The sequence below is a fragment of the Lutra lutra genome, chromosome 13 (genome assembly GCF_902655055.1).
Source record: "Lutra lutra chromosome 13, mLutLut1.2, whole genome shotgun sequence".
NCBI lineage: Eukaryota > Metazoa > Chordata > Mammalia > Carnivora > Mustelidae > Lutra > Lutra lutra.
Window position 1 is genome coordinate 30,963,000 of NC_062290.1, and position 24,944 is coordinate 30,987,943.

Consider the following 24,944-nt stretch of genomic DNA (forward strand, 5'->3'; position numbering starts at 1 on the left):
ACTAGCTCTAAGAAAGGCAGGAAGTAAGAATCCACATTACCCAAAATAAAAAAGCAAACACATGTTGAGACCATTTTAAAATAGAAAACGGGGCACCTGGGGGGCACCTGGGTGGCTCAGTGGGTTAAAGCCTCTGCCTTCAGGTCGGGTCATGATCCCAGAGTCCTGGGATGGAGGGCCACATCAGGCTCTCTGCTCGACAGGGAGCCTGCTTCCTTCTCTCTTTCTCTCTGCCTGCCTCTCTGCCTACTTGTGATCTCTATATGTCAAATAAATAAATAAAATCTTTAAAAAACAAAACAAAACAAAACGGGGTGCCTGGGTGCCTCCGTCGGTTCATCAGGTGATTCTTGATCTCAGCTCAGGTCTTGATCTCAGTCTTGAATTCAAGCCCTGCCCAGCATGGAGACTCCTTAAAAATAAATGGATGAAATGAAATAGAAAATAAAGTCATATTCCAGCTGAAACAAAATCTCTGAACTTAACGTCATTTTGGATAATTTCCTTTAAAAAGATCAATTTAGTTTCCAGTGAGTCTCCAAATACGTTTTGGCTGCAAAACAATAAACTCACTTCTAGTAACAGCCTCAATCATATTTCCATTTAATTTGCTTCTACAATACACATACTTCCAGGATCTGAAGTGACTGTCCAAATCTCATCCTAACTCTGTTTAAATCACAACTCACACTGAAGAGTTGCATGTGAAATTCTTTTGCTTAAAGCCTAGACAGGCTGAACCTTGCCTATTACAAGTATATAACTAAAGATAACTTATGACAAAATTAAACCAACTTGCTTGACTCTTCAGAAAGTAAACAGGCCCCCGAGTGGCTTCTCAGGGAGGTGATCACATTCAACACATCCTGAATATAAGTGAAATAAAATCCCAGTCCCTGATCACCCTTACCGTAAGGCCTAGAATGGAGCTGGCAATACTTATCCCTACCAGTGTATTTTTAACACTATAACAATGAACCAAATGAGGAAGTTAAATTAATATGTACACTCTAAAAGGCCATAATTTTAAAGTAGGAAAAAGCAATTCATACTATGATTTCATTATGCTAAGCAGATGCCTAGAAGGAGACTGGAAATGAAATATAAAACACACCAAATAAGAATATGGGAGGATATAGGATTGTAGATGACGTTTCTACTTTTTTAACTTTTTTATATTATGGTCATCATACTGTTGATAGGAAGACAAAGTATAAAGGGTTCAAGAATGAAAATGTACTTTAAACTGTAAATTAAAATAAATTTTTATTCAAAGCATCTTTTAAAATTACAGCATGTTTATTCTTATGCTGTTACCTCTGCCAAACTACAACTGAGCCATATGAAGCATAAAACACTTCAAAAATTTGAATGTAAACCACATTTTTAAAACAAAAAGCAGTCTTAACACACCTCAAATTTTAGATGCCAATGTATTTTGTCCAAGTTATAGCTTATATCAAAAAAGAACATTTTAAATATTTCTATAGTAAGTAGTTACAATTTCTTAAACTTCCAATTATACAAATAAAAAATGTTTGTGAATATAACTATTATAGTTGACAAAAGCTGACCAGAAAAACAAACAAAACCCCTTACTTTTGAGGGCCTTAAATTTTATTATTCATGAATTGGGAAGTATTTGTATTTTTTAATACAAGTTTACTGCCCTTTCTTCTTTAGGTAAGTTCATCAAATTTTAAATTTCCCAAGACGATGAGTGTTGCTTTTCATAGTTCATTTAAGTTATATTTGAGAGAAAAAATTCTAGAGAAAATGCTGAAACCTAACCCATGAAAATTCTGATGCTACAGACTCTTACTGTGCTTATAAGTGCTCCAAGTTAAAATTCTATATACCAGATTACAAACAAAATTCTTAGACCATTACAAATATAAATTCTCTTATTACAAAAAAAAAAAATCCCTCAAGATTTGTAATTTACTGTACAGAGGAATTACATTTTTAAAGTATGTCCTCATTCACACACATTATTTGTACTATCATCTTTCACACTTTTGCTTCTTTTCAAGACATTTACATACCACCCCTTCCCCATTGCTATGTATTTTAAACTACCTGTGTACTGCAACACACTGGAATTTTTGGATAAAGAAGCCTACATTTTAGATAATGTTTAAACTACATCCATAGGCTACAACTTCAAAAAAGAAAAAAAAAATGGCGCTGAAGAGCCCATATTTCCCTCTATTACTCTGACGTTTACTCCAATTAAGCAATCTATCAAATTACCATGCTATGCATGTCATTTAGTTTCTGCATAAACAAAAGCTTAAATGATGGAGGTTTATGCCTATACATAAAGGAGGTGAACTGCTCAGGTCTTAATTTTTCTGTTTATGCTTCAGTACATAAAGTGGTATTTAAAAACTTCATCCATTTGGAAAAATGGCTTAAAACCACCACACAAGTTAACACACTTGCAGTTGAAACTATTCCAGAAACCTACTTATTTGAGTAGCTACTATTTTCTGCAGTGTTTAACTGATAACTAAATTTAGTGAACACAAAATAGCTTGGCATGTTATTCTGAAGTAAAGCAAGAAGGTGGCTTTATGCACTGAAAATATAAATAGAAGGCTTCCATTTGCTAATAATTCTAAACAAGCAGTACAATTAAAATTTAGTGTTTGCTAACAAAAGATCTAAAACTTCACTACAGAACCACCCTGTAGATGTCCCTTTTATTAATAAAATCCAAGTGCCAAATCTCATTACAGGGCCCATAATATTAAAAAAATTTTTAAAAATTACCAAGTTATCTAGACTTTGCAAGATTAATCACTCAATTTCAGCAAATGAGAAACATGCAATGTGCAAAAGTTCCCAAGTTAACATAATAGGGATGCCAAGTGCTTTTCAAACCTAAATATCAGAGTGAATTGTAAAGCCTCAGAAAGATAGAATAAGACTGATAGGACTCCAATTCTGAAAATTCTTAACTACTGTGCATCTCACCAAGATCCTCAAAAATCTCTTCTTCCAAAGTCTATAACTTAGAATGTCTTCCAAAATAGTCAGTTTTCCACTTCTCATTAGGCACACTATTTTGCAATTTAAAAATACATATCTTACACACACATCTTATACTTTCTGGCTTGCTTCAGTGTTTACAGTATTGTTAAACATACTAATATACATCGTTAAAAATGATCTTATAAATAATCTATTTCAACGTTCTTTGGCTACATGTACCATTCTGTTTTTTCATACAAGTGTCTTATTCAGAAAGTGCTTCCTGTGAGAACTGCTTCCAATGAATGCATTAAACTTGCAAAATCTAGCTTCCCACAATATATCCTTTTCTACCCTGTACTAGAAGTCCCATATTTACAAAATATTTTAAACTTTACAACAAATCCATTACCATATAAAAAAAGTGCAATTCTCTCTCACCCCATATTATGGGGCGATGACATTCTTCATAAATTTCTACAGAATAGCAGCCTATGATAAGCAAATAAGGTGCTTAGCTTATGCCCAAGGATCTACTTTTTAAGTACGCTGGGCAGTACTTTTGTACAGTGGAAGAGTCAGTGTTCAGGCTACTGGCGGAGTGGCGCTCCAGTCAGGTTGGCGAGCTCTATGAGTGCAAGGGCACCGTGCAGGCGCTCCCGCTGCTCCTGCAGCCGGCGCTGGGCACCACGCTTCTCGTCGTCCTCCTCATCAGACTGAAGGTACTCCAGAGGGTCCTGCTGCTCCTGATCGGCCTTCTGAACGAGCTTTCCTTTCAGGGTGGGGGCACGCTGCTCTCTCGTTTCCCAATACCTATATGAAATGCATGCACATTAGCTGTATGTCTATACGACCTTTTCAAATGTTTATTTTTCTTTTGAAAACAGGTTCTTTACCACAGTATTATTTTCTGTGTTTTAGTTTATAAGGCTATAAAGGAATTTCACACGTACTACATGTATTTCCCATTATAAAGGGAAAAGTTCAGGGTCCAGAAACTGAGGGACTTGCTCAGATTTCCAAAAATCAAAAATGGGCAGTTATGGGTCTTCCACTCCATTCCCTAGTCATGGGTTTTTGCCAAAAAAGGATAGCTGCCTTTAAGATCATATCTGAAGTGGACTACAGTAAAATACACAATAGTAGAACAAATGTTATTTGTCACTTGTACCTCAATAAAGAAATAAACTTTAAAAAAAAGTAGACTAATCATTAGAAACCTATTTATCCTATTCACAGAGAGATGGTGACTGCTGACAGAGGTAAGTATGAGAAACTTGAAACCCACAGAATATGATAGATTAGTATCTGTAACACATAGAACTAATTCAAAAATTTAAGAGATATCACCATTTTTCTATTACATAGCTAACTGATAATTCCCTAGAAAAAATGTTCCACCTTGAAGTAAGTGAAGAAAGGTATATTTAAAGAACAGTAGCACTCATACAAAAATGTCCCATACAAAGACTTGTATATTTACATAGCTTTATTTGTAATAGACAAAAACAACCCAAATGCCCAGCCACAGGTGAATAAATAAATAAGTTGAGATGTATTCACACAATGGATTACTACTCAACAGTAAGAAGGAATGAACCTCAAGTTGTAGGGTGACGGTAGTACACTTGAGGAGAGCAAACATAATGCATAGACTTGTCGAATCACTATGTTGTACACCTGAAACTAATGTAACACTGAGTGCCAACTATACTTCAAGAAAGAAAAAAAAACTAAACTGAAAAAAAAATAAACTACAGGTACAGTCCACAACGTGGATGAATTCCAAAATAATTACATTGAGTAAAAGAAGCCAGACAACAGAAGTACATACTGTATGATTCCATATGTATAAAAATTTAGAAAATGCAAACTAGTATACAGTAACAGAAAGCAGATCACTGTTGTCTGGGGAGCAAGAAAGCAGAGAAGAGCAGGAGTGATGAATTACAAAGAGGCATGAGGGAACTTTTGGAAGTGACCGATATGTTCACCATCTTGACTGTGATGATGGTTTTGCAGGTGTACACATATGTCAAAACATATCAAACTGTACACTTTAAATGTATACAATCTATCACATGTCAACTATACCTCAGTAAAACTGTTTTTAAAATCATACACACAAAATTAATACAACTACTAGATTTCAGGAAATCCAGATATCTCAAACTGGAAAAATGTGGTCAATACTCAAAGGCATAAAAAAAGACATGCGAACAGTTCAGTATGACTTGAAGGACAACTAGGAACAGAGAACGGCAAAGAAGCTTAGCAAGGTCGGCAGGGACCAGGCAATCAAGGACTTCAAATGCCATAATAAAGGGTTTAGACTTTACACTGAGTAGAATCCATCAGTCTGTCACTGAGTAGATGGGAGAAGGATAAAGGCAAAATGACCAAGAGGTTTCTGACTTGGACAAAATTAGAGTTAATGGGGCGGCAGAAGCCAGGCAGGAGGAAGGAGGGAGGAAGTGATGCAGTAAATAAGACAGAGGTAATGCTTCCCCAAGTGGAGCTTCCTGTCCAGCAGGGAGGATAGACACTGAACAAATAAATGTGTGATGAAGGTGTTGAAAGAGAAAACACAGTGTGTTGTAAAAACGTCTATGAAGTTGGTCTAACCTTGTTTGTTCTTGGGGTTAGCGAGTAGGTTAGGGAAGAACTTCCTGAAGCGATGTTTGACCCCAGTAAGAAAAGAAGAAAGAGCAGAGTGGCTAAATGAAGAGGAAAGCGTCATTCTGGGCAGATGGAACAGGGAGCAGAGGCCTGGGAGCCACAGTGTGAGTGGTGCTGACATACAGGAGGCCAACGTAGCTGAGGACAGGTGCGTTGCCAGGGGAAGGCAGAGCTACAGCAGAGGGATTCCAGACTTTATCCTAAGTGCAGAGGAATCCAAAGAAGTAGGAGGGTCCCAAACAGCTCATGCTGGTTTGTACACAAAAAACGACTTCTCAAATCAAAATACCTTTGGGGAAATTTTCTTTTTATACTGGCCCCTTGTTGCCATTCAAAAAAATATTAAGCTGGGTGCTTTGTAGAACTTTACTTTAGAAGAACCTCTAGCCTGTATCCCAGTAATAATCAGCACATATGTGATACAAAGAAAAGGAAGACAGGCTGCACTGTGGAATACAATACACATAAAACATTCTTAGAAAATGAAGAAAATTCTTGCTTTTACAATAAATTGTGGGCTGGGCACTCAGACTAATTAGTATCACGTATTTGTTGTCTATCACACACCAGATCCTCGTGCCCCTCCTCGCAATTCTGCAGTTTAAGGAAATAAAGCACTATTCCACGTTATTTTATAAAATGTGTACAAAAGCAACTTATTTAAAATGAGAGAACTGTCGAAGCTCCCCACGTCAACCCATGTGCTGGGCAGTATTCTGCAGTGGAGTGCAGAGAGAACCTTACTTGGCCAACCACTCGGCGGCAGCCTGGTTGTCCACAGCCTGGTGCTTACTGAGAGCGTCTGTGGGCTCCTCCCGTTTCAGCCTGGCATAAGGGTGCTTCGGACAGTGGCGGTTTGCATGGGTGAATCTGCTTAGGCAGCCTTCAAAACATAGAGGGAAACACTAATCAGAATCTGGACATCCAGCAGACATGGAAAATGTTCAGTTTCCCTGGTATCCAAGAAAAGTAAATTAAGACCATGGGATTTAGCATTCTATAACTTGGAGGAGGGAAAAAAAAAAAAGAAAAAGTACCCTAAGGGGAAGCAATTCCTTCACCTCTTAGTCATGGCAACATAAATCCATCAACCCCACCAGAAAGTGATTTATTAACAAAAATGGTCAAAACCTCGGACTTAAGAATTCCATTCTTGGAATCTATTGTAAGGAAACATTCCATAAGATGAACTAAGCTGTATTGAGCTTTATTTTAGCTGAGGAAGCCGTGCCTCTCAGCTTTTTGGCAATAAACGAATTTTGAAAACAAACACTCAAGTGCACCTGGGTGGCTCAGTGGGTTAAAGCCTCTGCCTTCAGCTCAGGTCATGATCTCAGGGTCCTGGGATCGAGCCCCGCATTGGGCTCTCTGCTCAGCAGGGAGTCTGCTTCCCCCCCACCCTCTGCCTGACTCTCTGCCTACCTGTGATCTCTGTCTGTCAAATAAATAAGTAAAATCTTTAAAAAAAAAACAAAAAACAAACACTCAATATCCAACATTGAGGCCATCATTGCGTACGTGCTTAAGCAAATGGAAGTGTGTAAACACCTGTTTTGGGTTTTTTTTTTTTCCTTTTAGTTTAAATTTTAGTTAGTTAACATACAGTGCAATACTGGTTTCTGGAAAAGGGTGTAGACGTTTGTAACAACCAACAACAATCAAGAGAACCACAGAACCACAGCACAAAACTACACTGAATTTCAGGTATAACTATGTAAAAATATGCATAAGGAAAACATCGCAAGAAATTGTGATGTGAGGGGTGCCTGGGTGGCTCAGTCAGTTGAGCAGCTGCCTTCGGCTCAGGTCATGATCCCAGGGTCCTGGGATTGAGCCCCACATCTGGCTCCCTGCTCTGTGGGGAGAGCCTGCTTCTCCCTCTCCTTCTGCCTGCCACGCTGTCTACTTGTACTATTTCTCTGTCAAATAAATAAATAAAAATCTTTAAAAAAAAAAAAAAAAAGAAAAATTATGATGTGATTTAGAAAATCACTTACAAAAAGTGATAAGAAATTACTAACAGTGGTACTAAAGTGGTAAAACCTCCCCCTTTATTGAAAATTTAGACAATGATGTGTTTCCTTCAATTTAATAGTTACAAAGTTTAAAACCAAAATAGAACCCTACCATAAAGGCTGTATTTACTTTTATAGATCTTTCTACCACCTCTAACTGAATATAATATATTTTTTTAAGTAATCTCTCTGCCCATCATGGGGCTCAAACTCCCAAAGCCAAGAGCAAGAGTCAAATGCTCTGCTGACCAAGCCAGCCAGGTGCCCCCTGAATATACTGTTTTTAACTGGCCTTGAAGATTTTCATCTAAAAAGAGTATTTTATTTACAAATCAATCATTTCCCAGAAAATGAGCATGGAACACAATTTATAAAGAGAGCTTATGATGTTTTATAAAATTTACATCAAAATCTCTCCTCCTAAAAAAACCTCAAGTAAAAGATAATTTCACTTTTAACTCAAAACCAGTTATTACATAAACCTTACTCTTAACACCATACCATTTTCCGAACAAACAAAAGGTTTCTCTCCGGTGTGAAGACGCTGATGTGTTTTGAGCTGTCCACTTTGAACAAAGGCTTTTCCACAGTCTGGATAGTCACACAGATAGGGTCTCTCACCTAAGTAGACAATTATCATGTATTATTTCTGAGACAATAAAGTGAGAAGAGAAAGGGACAGAGAATCAACCTCTGTATAGGTCATAACTCCAAACAACAACCAAACCTGTCACAGCCTCTACAAAGCTGCAAGGGTTAATGCTAACAGCAGCACTTCCATGCTACCAAGCAGCTATCCACAGGAAAGCACAGAAAGAATATCCTTGGACCTTGAGCTTTTAGGTTCCCACGTGCAAAGTCCTGAGGTTATCTTTGGCTTATCCGGTCATTTTTCTCCCCATGATCCAAATCCCTACGTCTCCCACGCCTGCTTAGCCCTCCCACCCAGAAGGAACCCTAGCGGACCTCTACTCCTTGCACATCACTTCTGGAGGGGATGCCATGGAACACTTGCTTTTGTCATATGAACTACCCCCAAATCACTGCAAACCCTAATGCACCCCTTGAACAAGTGAAAATGACCTGCTGACTTTCAGTGGTCCCCTAATAACTGCACTGTAGCTACTGGGTTAGAGGGCCGAGTTTATCTTTACTTCACTCCTGACATTCGTTCATCCCATAAGGCTGTTCGTCATCTCATTCTACTTGAAAATCCAATCTTCTCTGCCCATTCAAATCTTCCCAGTGCTGTAGGCTCTCAGTGACTTTCCTCCTAACTCCCTGTCACCTCCAAATAACTGAACTATGTTTCCCTTTGCGAACTTAGTATCCACTGTTGTTTATGTATCCCAGCACTCTCCTGATACAAAGACGTATGCTACTTTGTACTCCATCGCAATTCATACATACAACACAGTGCTAGGCTTGAGAAAGTAGCTTGAAAATCTTGTTCAACCGTAATTAAACTTATTTTTTTTTAATCTTTCTTTGATTAACAATTATGCACTGGTCCTTCCCAAATGATCCAAAGAACACTAACAAGTCCTCCCTAGTGTCTCATTATTTAGAAATGTAGTAAATGATTATGATAGTTAAACACAAATTAATAAAACACAAGATACAGGGAGTTATTTAAAATAGTAAGAGGAAAGTCTCTTCCAAAGTGTTTACATACTGGGGCTTAGCCATACCATGCAGATCTTGGGCTCAGTTCTCTCGTGTACAGCATAGCAGGCCAAGACCCGAAAGTACTGGGGTGACACATGGTAGATTGGTGGTTGATCAAGCCTGAGACTCGGGTCTTATCGTTATGCCACAAGGTCCTGAACCTTAACTGCACAAGCAACACATACTCTATGGCCTGTGAACCAGTTATTTGGGGATATTTCAGGTAAAAATTAGTTTTTAAAAAATCTGAAAAATTCTCAAATTATCAAAACAAGATATTTCATTTAGTAATGGTTTTACTGAATTGTACCTAAAGTCCAAACCTCTTGGCCACCTTAGTTTTAAAATGATTCAAAATTAAAACTTTACCCTTTTTCAGGGATTTGGCTAAGAAAACTATATTCTAGCATATTATTAAAATGCATCTTTTCAAAAACAAAAAGCAAAACCAGGTGGTGACCATAAACACAGTGGGGGGGGGGGAGGCAACTAAGCCTTAAAAGCCCAAGCTCTAGACTAGTACTGCCCAATGGAAATAAAATGTGAACCACTTCTAGTAACCACATTAAAAAAGCAAAAAGGAACAGGTGAAATTAATTCTGATAATATATTTTTTAATTTTATTTTTAATAAACATTTTTATCCCCAGGGGTACAGGTCTGTGAATCACCAGGTTTACACACTTCACAGCACTCACCATAGCACATCCCCTCCCCAATATCCATAACCCCACCCCCCCTCCCAACTCCCCTCCCCCCATCAACCCTCTGATAATATATTTTATTTACCCCAATATATTCTGAAATATTATAATTTCAATATGGAAACAATATCAAAGTCATCAAAGTTTATTCTTTTTCATACTAAGCACATTTTACACATGCTGCCCCTCTCAATTAGACTAGCTAAATTTCAAGTGCTCAAGAGCCACATGTGCTACTGTATTGGCAGCTGTCACCCTAAACCCAAGGGTGTGGGAGGTTGTAAGGCAGTGGTCATTGCTTTCTTTTGGTGCCTCAGTTAACTCATCTGTAAATTACTAAATTTGCCAAATTATTAAATATGCCATTATTAGAACCAAAAGCCTCCTTCTCGGGGGCCAACTTTCTCTATGGAAAGAACAAGGGCCCTCTCTGTTATTTCCTGACTCCTATCCAGTATTTAAAATATAAGTACAGTTTGTCAGCACAAAGAGAGATATGTGATAGTCCTGGGATAGTTACCTACAGCACATTTAATTCTGAAAAATTATATTTCACCTTAGATTAGATGGCTAGGCCAAACATTCTGATGGCACACTGAAGATTCTAGAAATTCTGCTAGACACTTGACACATGGTGTTTTAGTATTTGGCCTACAAGTCAGTTTTAACAATTATACAGACAGCTGAAGGGCATATCAAGTAAAATTCAGGTAGGTAGAATGACAGAACTAAATTTAGCAGTAACATTCCTATGACAACTAGATTAATTACCATGATACCTTTAGAAGTCACATGGTACCAGTGTTGAGAAAACCATTTCTTCCTACCAAAAAAGAAATGGACTATACAATGCCTCTTTGAAAAAACTTCACAATAAGGAAATGTAAGGCGACTAAAATACTAATTTATAGGCCCAAACATCAAATCAGCTTTAAGTATTACTTTTACTCAATTTACCTGTGTGAGTCCTTTTGTGAGCCTGGAGCGATTTCTCCCGTGGAAACACCCTATTACAGATGTTACAACGGATTCTGCTGGATGAATGCTCTCCTTCATTTATTAGATCCCGGACAGTATCTGCTCTGGGTCTGCCACGTCGGATTCCATCCTATTAACAATTTGTATAAACATTAATGTAATTTCCTGGATCCATTCATTAAAGTAAAATATCACAATAAATCATTTTTAAAATTGTTGAGTGACATCAGTGAAAATGGTAGAGTAGGTAGTTCCAAAGCCCCATCCCACCACAGATCACTGAAAAATCGAACAAACTGTCAAAATCACCTTTATCACAACTCCAGAAAATAGTTAGAGATTTACAGCAACTCAGTCAACAGGGAATCGAGAAACAGGCAATGTGAAACAGTAGGAAAACTTTGCAGCATTTTTACTGCTTGCCCTTGCCTCTCCCTGGGGCCCACAGTGGGCTTAAAGAACCTTCATTCTCAATATGAGACCTTAGTCCCTGGCTACAGGGAAAGCAAAGCAGACCTGATTCTAAAAGTATTTGGGTTGTCTGTCTTAACCTGTCTGACAGCTACTTAAAGAACCGACACAAAGTCTTTTGTTTTTGCTTTACCTAACAGAACTCTCTTAGGTCAGAAAAGCAGTTAAACAGAGAGCATTGCTCAAAAACCTTATAAGGTTGAGGCACCTGCGTGGCTCAGTGGGTTAAGCCTCTGCCTTCGGCTCAGGTCATGATCTCAGGGTCCTGGGATGGAGCCCTCCATTTGGCTCTCCACTCACCAGGGAGCCTGTTTCCCCTGCCCCCTCTGCCTGCCTCTCTGCCTGCTTGTGATCTCTGTCAAATAAATAAATAAAATCTTAAAAAAAAAAAAAAAAAAAAAGAATATGCAGGACAGAAAAACAAAAACCTTATAAGGTCAATAATAACTTGCTGTCCCCTGGGGCAAAAGATTTCAATTGAGACAAAAGGACACATCAAAAGCCTGGGAGGAAAAGCTGGAGAGTTTCTTTGGGAAATTAGGGCATTGAAAACTGCCCTGGTATCCTAAAGATAAAAATTAAGAAAGCCACACACTTAGGGCAGGAAGCATCCTCAGAAAAGACCTGATAAGACCCTAAGTTTTCACCTCTGACTAATCCTCTGCTAGGAACAAGCAGGAAATGAAGGCTAAGGCAGAGTTGTAATGAGTCTAAGCACTGAAGGAGAGCCATAACATAGAGCCATTTCTGCAAAGTCAAGAGTTTCTTCCCTTTCAATTTTTGGCTCCAGGCATTCAAGAAAATCTCTAGCAATGTTGAGCTGACTACAAGCTAATGAAACAAAAATTTAGATAACAGACACAACAAAGAATAGAGTCTACAAAAATAGTTTAGAAAATTCACAAAACAAATATTTACAACCCACAGGACACAACAAAAACAAACTTTGAGGGAGAAGAATCTGTTTTCCAGAGTCACCACAATAGTCAAAACATCCCATTTTCAACAGAACGTTACTAAACATGTAAAGAAATACAAGTATGGTCCATACGTAGGAGAAATTAATAGAAACACACCATGGGGAAGTAGACACTGGTCTTACTAGATAAAGACTACGGTCTTAAATAAGCTGAAAAAGGTAATGAAAACCATGGACAAAGGACAAAGGAAAAACAGGAGAACACTTTCAACAAACAGAAAATAATAATAAGGAAACGAATTAAAAAGGGGTCCTGGGTGACTCAATCGGTTGAGCATCCCACTCTTGATTTTGGCTAAGGTCATGATCTCAATATCTTGAGATCAGGCCCCACATCAGGTTCTGCACTTAGCAGGGAGTCTGCTTGAGATTCTTTCCCTTTGCCCCTTCCCCTGCTCACTTGCTCTCTCTCTAAAATAAATAAAAACTTCTTTTTTAAAGAAACAAATTATAAAAAGAAACCAAACAGAAATTCTGGAGCTAAAAATTACAAAAAACGAATGGAAAAATTTGAGAATTTGAGTGGCAGATTTGACTATCAGGAAGAATCAGCAAACTTGAAGACAGGTCACTTGAAAATATCCAGCCTGAGGAACTGAAAGAGAAAAGAATGGAAAGAGTCCAAGACACCTGTAGGAAATCAAGTGTCTTAGTCCATTTGGGCTATTAAAACAAAAGACGTACTGGGTAACTGGAACTTATAACAGCAGAAATGTATTTCTCACAGTTCTGGATACTGGAAAGGCCAGGATCAAGGCACTGGTGTGGACAGGTGAGGGCCCTCTTCCTGACTTTAGCTGGCACCCTCCAGCTGTGTGTTCACATTGGAGCTCTCTGGAGCCTTTTTCATAAAAGCTCTATTCCCCTTCAAGAGGGCTCCACCCACATGATATAAGCACCTCCCAAAGGCTCTAACTCCTAACACCATCATCTTTGGGAGACAGGATTTTATCAAACACATTTTGGGGTACACAAATACTGAGACCATAGTAGCATCAAGCATACCAAGATACACATAACTGGAGACCCAGAAGGCATGAGAAAAACGGGCAGAAAGAATATTTGAAGGAATAATGGATGAAAACTTCCCAATTTGGTAAGATGTAAGTCTAGACATCCAAGAAGCTCAATGAACTTCAAGAATAAACACAAAGAAAGAGATCCACTGAGACACATTAGGTCAAAATGTCAAAAGACAAAAGGCAGAGAATCTTGAAAACAGGAGAAGCAATTCATCAGGTACAAAGAGTCCTCACTAAGATTAACAGCTGATTTCTCAGGAGAAACTATAGAAAGCAGTAGGATGACATGTTTAAATTACTGAAAGGAAAAAAAAGTCAACCAATAATCTTACATCCAACAAAATTATCCTTGAAAACTGAAAAAGAAATTAAGACATTATCAGATAAACATAAGCAGAGAGTGTTCATGGCTAGTAGACCTACCATACAATAAATGTAAAGGGAGTTCTTCAGGCAGAAACAAAAGGGCACTAGAGAGAAACTCAAAGCCATACAAAGAAATAAAGAACACTGGTAAGGGTAATTACATAAGTAAACACAAATGCTAAAAGTGTTGTATTTTGGGCTCATAACTCCTCTTTTTCTCTTATATAATTTAAAAGACAAATAAATGCCAGGTGCACCAGACTAGCTCAATCAGAGGAGCGTGTGACTCATAACCCTCAGGGTCGTGAGTTCAAGACCCACACTGGGGTAGAGATTGCTTAAATAAATAAATAGATAAACTTTTTAAAACAAGACAAATGTCAAACATATTTTAAAAGTTACAAATCTATGTTAATGGGAACATAATATAAGAAGATGTAATTTGCAATTATAACAAAGAGGGAGAGATAGAACTGGATAGGAGCAGAGTTTTTGTACACTATTGTAGCTGAGGTGGTACTAATTCAAAATAGATTGTTTTAAGTCTAAGAGATTAATTGAAATTCCCAGGGTGATCACTTAAAAAAAAAAAAAAACCTAAAAAATCAAAAAGGAAAGAATGAAAATAGTATGCTACAAAGAATAAAATAAAATAAACACAAAGAAGGCAGTAAGAGAGGAATTGAGAAACCAAACAGGTATAAGACATATAGAAAACAAATAACAAAATACCAAAAGTAAGTTCTTCCTTAAAAGTAATCACTTTAAATGTAAATAGCTTAAATTTGCATATTAAAAGGTAGAAATTAGCAAAATTTATTTTTAAAAAATGATCCAACTATATGCTGCCTACAACAGACTTCTTTAAATCCAAAAACACAAATAGGGAAAGGATGGAGGGGCTCCTGGATGGCTCAGTACAGCATGCAATTCGTGATCTCAGGGTGGTGAGTTCAAACCCTACCTTGGGCCTAGAACTTACTTTAAGAGAGAGAGGGAGAGAAAAGATGGATAAACAATAAAAAAATAACAATTGCAAACACTCACTCACCTAACAATAGAGCCCCCAAAATATGAAGCAAAAATGGACAGAAACTAAAGGAGAAGGAGTTCAAAATAACTGGAGACTTTCACTTTTAATAATAGATAGGATGACTAGACAGGTCAACAGAGATACAGAAGACTTGAACAACACCCTAAGCCAACTAGACCTAACACATATGTAGAACACTCCACACAAAAACAGCAAAATATGCATTTTTCTCAAGTGCACATGGAATATTCCCCAGGAAAGACCATTTGTTAGGCCACAGAACAAGTACTGATAAATTTTAAAAGACTGAAATCATCCAGTATCTTCTGGGACAAACATGGAATGAAACTATAAATAAAAAACTGAAAGAAAAATGGAAAATTCACAAATAGGTGAAAATTAAACACAGTCTAAACAGCCAGTGGGTCAAAGAAGAAATCACAAGGGAAATTAGAAAATACCTTGACACATATGAAAACAGAAACACATATCAAAACTTAGGGGATACAGTTCTTGGATCGGAGGGCTTAATAGATGGTAACAATGCTACCCAAAGTGATGTACAGAGTTAGCACGATCCCTATTAAAATTCCAAAGCCTTTTTTTTTTCAGAAATGGAGAAAGTGATCCTCCAATTCATATAAAACTACAAGAGGCTCCAAATAACCAAAACAATATTTAAAAAGAGCAAAGCAGAAGGACACATATGTCCCTATTTCAAAACTTACTATAAAGCAGCAACAATCAAGACAGTCTGGATTTGGCAGAAGGAAAGTCACATAAACCAGTGAAAGAGAATTGAGAGGCAAGAAAGAAACCCTCATCTATGGCAAACTTATTTTCAACAAGGGTGCCAGGAACATTCAATGGGTAAAGAATTGTCTCTTCAACAAATGATTCTGAGATAACTTCACTTCTACATACAAAAAAGAATGAAGTTGTATCCATACCTCACATGATATTAAAAAAATTAACTCAAGGGGTGCCCGGCTGGCTCAGTCAGAAGAACATGCAACTCTTGATCTCAGGATAATGAGTTTGAGTCCGACACTGGTACAGAGTTTAATTAAATGAATAAATAAACTTTAAAAATTAACTCGGGGCACCTGTGTGGCTCAGTCAATTAAGCAGTCAGCTCTTGGTTTTGGCTCAGGTCCTGATCTCCTGCTTAAAGAGTCTCTCTCCCTTTGCCCCTCCCCCCACTCATGTCCACTCTCTCTAAAATAAATAAATCTTTAAAAATAATTAACTCAAAGTGCATCATGAACCAAAATGTAAGTGCTAAAACTCTAAAACTCTTCAAACAGGGACTAAGGTTCATGAGCTTGAATGCGGCAATGGATTCTTAAATATGGCATCAAAAACATAAGCATCAAAGAATAAATAAGCTGGCCTTAAAGTTATAAAATATTTGCATATCAAAGGGCTTTCTCCACAAAGTGAGAAGTTAACCTTACAGGACAGGGGATTAATATTTGCAAATTATATATCTTATAAGGGTCTAGTACCTAGGATATATAAAGAACCCTTAAAATTTAACAACAAAAAGACAAAAAAAAAAACAATTTAAAAATGGGTAAAGATCAGGGTGCCTCTGTCAATTAACCACTGGACTCTTGATTTCAGCTCAGGTCCTGATCTCAGGGTGGTGGGAATAACCCCCATGTCGGGCTCTGCACTCAGCTGGGAGCTGCTTAAGATTTTCTTCCTCAGCCCTTCCCCCCCTCAAAATAAATAAATAAAACTTTTTAAAAAATGGATAAAGATCTTAAATAGGAATTTCTCCAAAGGAGTTATAGAAATGGGCAGCAAGCTCATGAAGAGATGCCCAAAATCATTAGGGAAAAACAAATCAAAATCAATGAGGTCAATTATATCTCAACAAAGCTTGACAAAAAAAAAAAGGGGGGGGTTAATTTTTTTAAAAGCACAGTTAAGATTACTACTTCACACCAACTAGATTATACTCAAAAAGAGAAATAGGAAATAAAAGTGGTTTTTGGCAGAAAGATAGAGGAATTGGAGCCCTCAAAAATTGCTAGTGAGAATGTAAAGTGGTTCAGCCACTATAGAAAAAAAAATTTGAGTATGATATAATGTCATATACATACACATAGCCAATAGCATGTTATTCCTCAACACAAATGATGCATGCCACAGGGTAGCTAAACCTCAAAAACAATATGCTAAATGAAAGAAGCCAGACCAAAAAAGCCATATATTGTATAATTCCATGTAATGAAATATCCAGGATAGTTAAGTACATAGAGACAGAACACAGATTGGTTTCCAGAGACTGCCTGTGGTAGGGAATAGGGACTAACTGCTTAATGAGTACAGAGCTTTCTTTTGAGGTAATGAAAATGTTTTGAAACATGATATGTAGGTGGTGGTTGCACAATATTGTGAATTACTAAATGTCACTTAATTACACCTTAAAGTGGTTAATTTTAGGTTATATGAATTTCACCTCAATTTTGCTTAAAAACTAAGGAAATCTGAAATATATTGTGGATGTTAGTTAATAACAATGTATCAATCTGGCTCATTAATTGAAACACATTCTCTGCTAATGTAAGACGTTGGTAATGGGAAAACAGGGTATGTGATTTATGGGAACACCCTGTACTATCTTAACTTTCCCATATATCTAGAACTAATCTAAAATAAACATTCACAGGATGCCTGGGTGGCTCAGTAGGTTGGGCCACTGCCTTTGGCTCAGGTCATGATCACAGGGACCTGGGATCATGGCCCTCATTGGGCTCCTTGTCCAGCGGGGAGCCTGCTTCTCTCTCTGCCTCTGCCTGCCACTCTGCCTGCTTGTGCTCTCTGTATGACAAATAAATAAATAAAATCTTTAAAATAAAACATTCACTTGGAAAAAAATCTTTCTCATTTCCCAGGTTAGGTTAAATTTTACACACACAAGTTATATGAAAAATGATAAAAGGATTATCTACAACTACATTCAAAATGAAGATGCTTCTACTGTCTGCAATATAAAAAACCTAAAGCCTTCCAAATGTTTACAAACAATAAGCCAAAACCTTGATGGATAACAATAGGCTCCAGGAAAAATTCCATTCAATCAATTTTCACTTTGAAAGAAAAGGCCGATCTCAACATGGATGAGTTATGTTATAGGATAAGTCATTTTTTAAAAATTCTTAGATATTAAAATCTATCTCCATAGCGGTCAACAGATGGAAGCAATCTAAATGTCCTTTGGAAGATGGATGAAGAAAAGGTAGCATATACAAAACAATGGAAAATTATTCAGCCTTAAAAAAAGAATCCTGCCAATGCACTGTAACTTGATGAACCTTAAAAACAACATGCCAAGTGAAAGAAGCCATTACAAACACACACACCACAAATTCTATACGATTCCATTTATATAAGGTATCTAATTAATCAAACTCTTAGAAAATAGAATGGTGGTTGCTAGGGACCGTGGGGAGAAAGAAAAGGGGCATTCAATGGATACACAATTTCAGTTTTACAAGATTAATAAGTTCCTGAGATCTGTTACACAACAATGTGCATATAGTTAACACCAAAAAATGATTAAGATGCTAATTTTTTTTGGCCACCAAAGGAAAAAAAGGAACGTGGAAAGGTACAACAGCAGATAAAAATATTCACTGCCCCTCTCTCACTATGTGTGGGTACCAATGAGGCCAACTTGGCCACATCACTTCCTTTGGCCAATAAAATGTGAGAGGAAATTATATGTATGTAAGTAAAAGCCTTAAAAAGCCATCACATCACATCACATCACATATCAGCAAATGATACATCTAATAAGTGGTTACTATCCAAACTCAACACCCCAAAAAACAATCTGGTTAAAAATGGGCAGAGGACCTGATCAGACATTTTTCCAAAGACATACAAATGGCCAACAGACAAATGCAAAGACACTCAACATTACTATTCATCAGGAAAATACAAATTAAATCTACAATGAGATATCATTTTACCCTTGTCAGAATGGCTAAAATCAAACAGACAAGAAATAACAAGTGTTGGCATAGATGAAGAAAAAAAAGGAACACTACTGGTGGGAATGCAAACTGGTGGAGCTACTGTGGAAAACAGTACAGAGGTTCCTCAAAAAATTAAAAATAGAATTATCTGATCCAAGAATTCCACTATTAAGATATTTACCCAAAGAAAACAAAAACACTAATTCAAAAAGATACATACAATGTGTATTGCAGCATTATTTACAACAGCCAAGATATGGAAGCAACCCAAGTGTCTATCCATAGATGAATGGATAAAGATGGTTTATGCGCACACACACGCACACACACACACACACACACACACAGGAACACTACTCAGCCATTAAAAAGAAAGAAATCTTGCCATCTGCAACAACATGGATGGACCCAGAGGGCATAATGTTATATGAAATAAATGAGAGAAAGACAAATACCATACCATTTCATTCATATGTGAAATTTATGAAACTGTTATGAAACAGATTCTTAAATATGGAGAATGAACTCATGCTTGCCAGAGGGGAGGTAGATAGGATGGGTGAAAGAGATAAAAGGGATTAAGACTGCACTTATCTTGATGAGCAATGAGAAATGTACATAATTGTTGAATCATTATAGTGCACACCTGAAACTATAATAATGTTAATTATACTTTAATTTTTAAAAAAAAACCTTAGTGGCACAACTCCTGTGCTATGAAAGATCTTTTCCCAGTATTTTTTTTTTTAAGATTTTATTTATTTTCTTGAGAGGGGAGAGAAACAGTAGGGAGGGGAAGAGGGAAAGAATCCTAAGTAGACTCCTCACAGAGCGTGGAGCCAACCTGAGGCTCGATCTTGTGACCATGAGATCATAACCTGAGCTGAAACCAAGAGCCTGATGATAAACCAACTGAACTACCCAGGCACCCCTTCCAGTATTTTTAAATACATAAAAACATACTGTTGCCTCTATTATACTTTGAAATAACTGATTGGTTAATATCAAAATTTTTAGGTTATCCATTACTGTTTTCTGTTCCTAGTTAAAATATATTTTTTCAAGCATGTTTAATGGGGGGAGATAGGGGGAGTTGAGTATTTTAAAAGTTAACAATTTGACTGCTTCCCAGCTCAAATCATGTATTTGCATTGAGAAATAGAGAGCTAAAAAAAAATACAGTATAATACAACATCCTAGCCATATACAGGTAAGGCTTCACTGAGTGTATCATTTCAACTGAGAAAATTAAGTAAGGCAAGTAATCATCTGATGCCCTAAATAAATGATTAAAGAGCATCTTTTAAACTATACATACAAAAATGAGCTGTGTTACTTAGAGAAGGTCCTTTTCATTTTGGCCTTACCAATAAAACCATGTTTCTACGTACATTTTAACAATAACAGAGTGTTAACTAACTCATCAGCAATCAAGTATACCTATAGTCTAATAGACTAATCTTGTCAGGACTGCTTGATGGTTCATAAAACAAAGTAAAGCTAACAAGAAGTGCAACACAGAGATGCCTGTGTGGCTCAATTGGTTAAGCATTCGCCTTCTGCTCGGGTCATGATCCCAGAGTCCTTGGATCAAGTCCTGCATCAGCCTGCTGCTCCCCCTGCTTGGGCCCGCTCTTCCTCTCTCTCTCACTCTCTGACAAATACATGAAATATTTTTTAACACAACACGTTCTATTTATTATGTGGCAACTCCTATGAAATAAGCTACTAGAAAGAAGCAAAATTATTAAATTGCCAAAAATATTGGCATACTTAGGTAAATTTAATTTTTAAGACAGAACTTCAGTACCACTGGAAGGTAGATTAGTGATTTTCAAAGTGTTTTCTGAAATAATACATGATAAATGTTTTGAGTTTTCAACATCAATAACTATCTTTAAAAAGTTATTTAATAAAATTTGGGTCATTTCTCAAGCCACTTAGAATAACATACACATTTACTGAGATTTTAGAAAAAGTTATATTCCAACCGGGTATTCATGTGACGATGGAAAAAACTAAAAGTCCCTGACACATTTTTATACAAAGTAAAATTCAAATAAAATGTACAAATGCAACCTAGAAGGAAAAGAAAAATAGGTCTCAGAGGAAGGCATATATACCTTGACAAGAAAATGAAAAAAATGTAATTGATCACTTTTCCCCTTTCAAATTCAGGTTTAGATCCAAATACCTTTTGACTTTTATATCTGCTTCCTCACTCTATTTCCCACCTTGTCCTATCTGCACAACTTTCTCAGTCTTAATTTTCATTTGTCTGCTGTATTTTATGTATCCTCATAAAGCATTTCAGTTGAGATACAATAGGTGTAAATAGTGTGTACTTCTTAAGTCTGCTTTCATCAGCTTGATATAAAAAAATAAACCCCTAAAGCCAATTCACGCATGATATATATAGGAACAATATCACATAGGGATTGAGAACAAGGGCTTTGGTAGGTTCCAATCAGTTCTGTCACTTACCATATGATGTTAACTAAATTTAATCTTGGGGACTCTCTTCTCTAATTCCTCCAAGTTCATATGGTAAACAAGATAATTAAAGAATTCAAAACACTCAACACAGAGCCCAGCAGTTTGCTATGCCAGGCAAAAAATGGTAGCTACTATATTAACATGTTTAACATGGTGCTGATCAAAATTATCTGTATGAATCTGCTATTTGTAAGACTATGTGCGGTGTACAGGGAACAGAAGAGGTTGGTGCGATAGGCAGCTGTCAAGTCCTGAAAAGTGAATGGTATCTGAGGCTATGCACAGAGAAGCCGAACTACACAGGTCCCACAGTGAAAAAGTAACCTTCTGAACATAGTCTGAGTAGAGGGTACAAGGTGCAGAGGCTTGGAAATAACCTATCGCAGAGAGAAATTAGACTTGCTCCTTTCTCTCCCCTCCTGGAATTCTACAAAGAGAAGATAGTGCTAATAATTACACCCCAACAGTGCTAAGCAAACTTTTGATGAGGGGCCTAAATAAGTTGGTGGATGACGGATGTTCTCCCCACAGGCAGGGGAGGCAGTGTAGGGCAGGAACAAACAAGAGAGCAAGCAAGAGCTCACACTTGGTTGTTAGGGTCTCAGATGTTAACACCTCCCCTGGGAGCAGTGGCAACAAATAGACAATAAATAAACACAAATGTTGTCCTTAAACTCACAGCTGTTATTGCCTCTAACCTGTATACTGAGAGAAGGGGCTAGGAGGAAACAGGTTACTGTCACCCATCTTTCCATAAAATAAAGATTCAGACAGCACCATTCACCCATGCTGCATGTAGAGATAAAGAACTACAACTACTTTAGAGAAACAAAACAAAGTAAAGCAGGATGGAACTCTCTATCTTTAGAGTGTGCTGATCACAAATGAAACTGGTTAACATCCTTAAATAAAGATATATTTCAGACCTTTCCCCCCAAGATGGGAAAGCTAAATGAATGAATTTTTAGAGCTGTAGCTAGATTTCTTGTATTAACTAAAGAACAAGTTAAAATCAATTTACCCAGTAATTCTGAAATATGACTGTGAGGAGAAAAAAAGTGAAATATAAACCAGACTTTTTGAATTTCTGGTATATTTTGCCTCTGAAAAGAGGCAGACAACAAAGAATTAAAATTCAAACCCATGCAGTGTGTGAGCAACTTTTGTCCAAGGTGTATGAAATTAAGTTTTTTAGGCCAAAAAAGAACATACTTATAAATTTCATTTATCTATTATATATAATCCAAAATTAATTATTATTATTTGTAAATAGTAAATGCAAAATCTTCCACAATTATTTGTGCATGTATGCTTTTATGGTTCTTAATGATAAAACCTAATTTTTTTAAAAGCTAAATATCTCAACACGGGAAAATATCTAGACTACCCAGCAATCTTACTAAGCCATCTTGCTACCTAGTGACAGCAACACTGACTGTTTCCTTCACAAACTCACTCAGCTCTGTTAGAACTAAAAGTACACAGCTTGTTCTTTCAAATTTGTTTCAAATTTTTACTGAAGTGCCCCTTCAAGAGTTGAAAGGGTGTCAAAGAACAGTTTAATAACTTTGTAGTTCTTTAACATTATGCCACTAGTAACAAAGTGTATATCAATTTCCTCAGGGCTCAAAACACATGGAGTTTCAAGATCTTTGCTACTGCAGGTAAACCTGTTTCAATTTATAGATACAATATATACCAATATAGGCACTTATCCACTGATTTATCTGTAGTCAACTACTAATCTGACAGCCATTCAACAAATAGAACGTGAATATTAATCTTATATTTGCACAATTCATTCATTACACAAATATTTACCAAGCACTTTTATTCAGTATTTAGAGTGTGCATTATTGAAGTTCAACAGTCTTCCAGAGAAAATGATTCCCTCACTCTAGGAGGTCACGGTCTATAGAGATAACTATATTTCAGCAGAGAAGCACTCTGAATACATGCTTCAGGATCAGGAGCCACAAACACTCGACCATAGTCCCAGCTCTCCCACTACCTAGCTATACGACCTTGGGGAGGTCCCTTCACCAATCCCTCTAATGCTTAGTTGCCTGATCCGTAAAGTACAGACTTGAACCAGAACCAGGTAGTCACATCTTTCCCAGCTCTAAACAGTGTGAGAGTGCGGGCAATTCCAGGTTAACGACAACAGCGTCCCAGTCCACCGAGTGCTCTCAGCAACTAGCCAAGCAGTACGCTGGATGAACGAACGGCAGAGAATGCCCAACTTCTGCTGAAGATTCCCCTAAGCCCCTTCTCGCTCTTCGGCCATTTCTGCATGGTATCTTTAGTAAGGCCCGGGTATCTGCGCTGATGCAGCCGAATCTAAGCAAACCCCTCCCTTGCTGCACCCAGAGGAACAGCTGAAGGCTCGCAGCCCCTCCAATCGTTCTCCAGCCAGACAGGACTCAGCGGTCAGCCGAGCGTTGGTACAACAGAAGACCTGCCTCCTCCGCGACCCCAGACTGAGCGGCAGCTCACTGCACCTGCTGCCCAGGGGCCTCCGGTCAGCCAGCACCCCCTCCGCTCGCGTCACGTGACCGCTGCCCCGCCTCCCCCCGCGGGGACCCGATTTTGGCGCGCGGCAGTGACGTAAGCGTCCTGTCACCCGCCTCCGCCCCCACCACGGCCAGAGCGACCTCACGTTTTAAACTCGGCCCCGCCCCACCCGCCGCGTCTGCCGCCGGCTCCCGGGCCGCGCCGTTAACGGGCCCTGGCTGCCCCGTGCCCCGCCCGCCCGCCCGCCCGCGCCGCTCACCTTGAGGTGGCCGCTGTCTGGGCTGCTCGCTTCCTCCTCGTCCTCCCCTCCCGAAGCGGCGGCGGAGGCTGCGGGCGGGGGCGCGCCCCGGACTCGGAGCCCTGGGTGCTCTGCGGCGGCGGGCAAGGCGGCCGAGGAGGCGCCCCCCGCGGCCCCGGGGCTGAGCGTCACATTGTGCGCGTTCTCGCCCCAGCGCCACGGATACACCATGAAGTCGCTGAAGCCGGGGCTGGTCGGGATGAGCGGCGGTGGCGGCTCCGGCTCCCCCCCGCCGCCGCACGTGGGCTTGATCGGGGTCGTCCTGATGACCGACACCAGCACCCGCTTTGGGGAGTCGTGGCAGAAGATGACCGGCGGCGGCTGCGGCGGGTTGTCCGCCATCGGCCCCTCCATGCCCCGGATCATCGCCCGATCAGCAGCTCCGGCAGCCGCACTCCCTGAGCCCCGGTCTGGCCCTTCGCTCCGCTCTGCCGCGCTGCTCCCGAGTCGCCGGCGCTCAGTCCCGCCGGCTCATGGCTGGCGGACGTTTCCCGGAATCCTCTTGCGCGGCGGCCAGCGAAGGAGCGGCGCGGATCGGCCGGTCCTCGGCGGCCAGCGCCAGACCCCAACCCTGGGTCAGGCCCGCCCTCCGCTCTTTGTACGCCCCAACGCAACTGCAGCAGCGGGAAGCTGCGGGCCGCCTGCCTTTCGGTGACAGGAAAGCAGGACGTGCTGCGCCGAGCCCCCGAAAATAACAACCTGCCGCCTGGGTCACTGCTTCGGCTTTTCCCGCGTTACATTTCGCGCCTGGGCG

General features: G+C 38.9%; 1 protein-coding gene across 1 annotated transcript; it reads right to left on the reverse strand.

The window, feature by feature from the left end:
• Window positions 1-1,247: 1,247 nt before the first annotated feature.
• On the reverse strand, window positions 1,248-24,699 carry ZNF367 (zinc finger protein 367). Its single transcript, XM_047700764.1, has 5 exons — window positions 24,152-24,699; window positions 10,999-11,149; window positions 8,172-8,291; window positions 6,400-6,538; window positions 1,248-3,789 (listed from the first exon to the last, which is right to left on the reverse strand). The coding sequence occupies exons 1-5, from the start codon at window positions 24,554-24,556 to the stop codon at window positions 3,567-3,569; spliced, it is 1,038 nt and encodes a 345-aa protein (XP_047556720.1). The 5' UTR covers window positions 24,557-24,699; the 3' UTR covers window positions 1,248-3,566.
• Window positions 24,700-24,944: the final 245 nt, after the last annotated feature.

Coding starts and splice junctions, on each gene's coding strand:
- ZNF367 (XM_047700764.1), bottom strand. CDS start 24,556: ATGATCCGGGGCATGGAGGGGCCGATGGCGGACAACCCGCCGCAGCCG. Junction 6,539..8,171: donor TTTTGTTTGTTCGGAAAATG/GTATGGTGTTAA, acceptor TATGTTTTGAAG/GCTGCCTAAGCAGATTCACC. Junction 3,790..6,399: donor GCCGCCGAGTGGTTGGCCAA/GTAAGGTTCTCT, acceptor CATTTCATATAG/GTATTGGGAAACGAGAGAGC.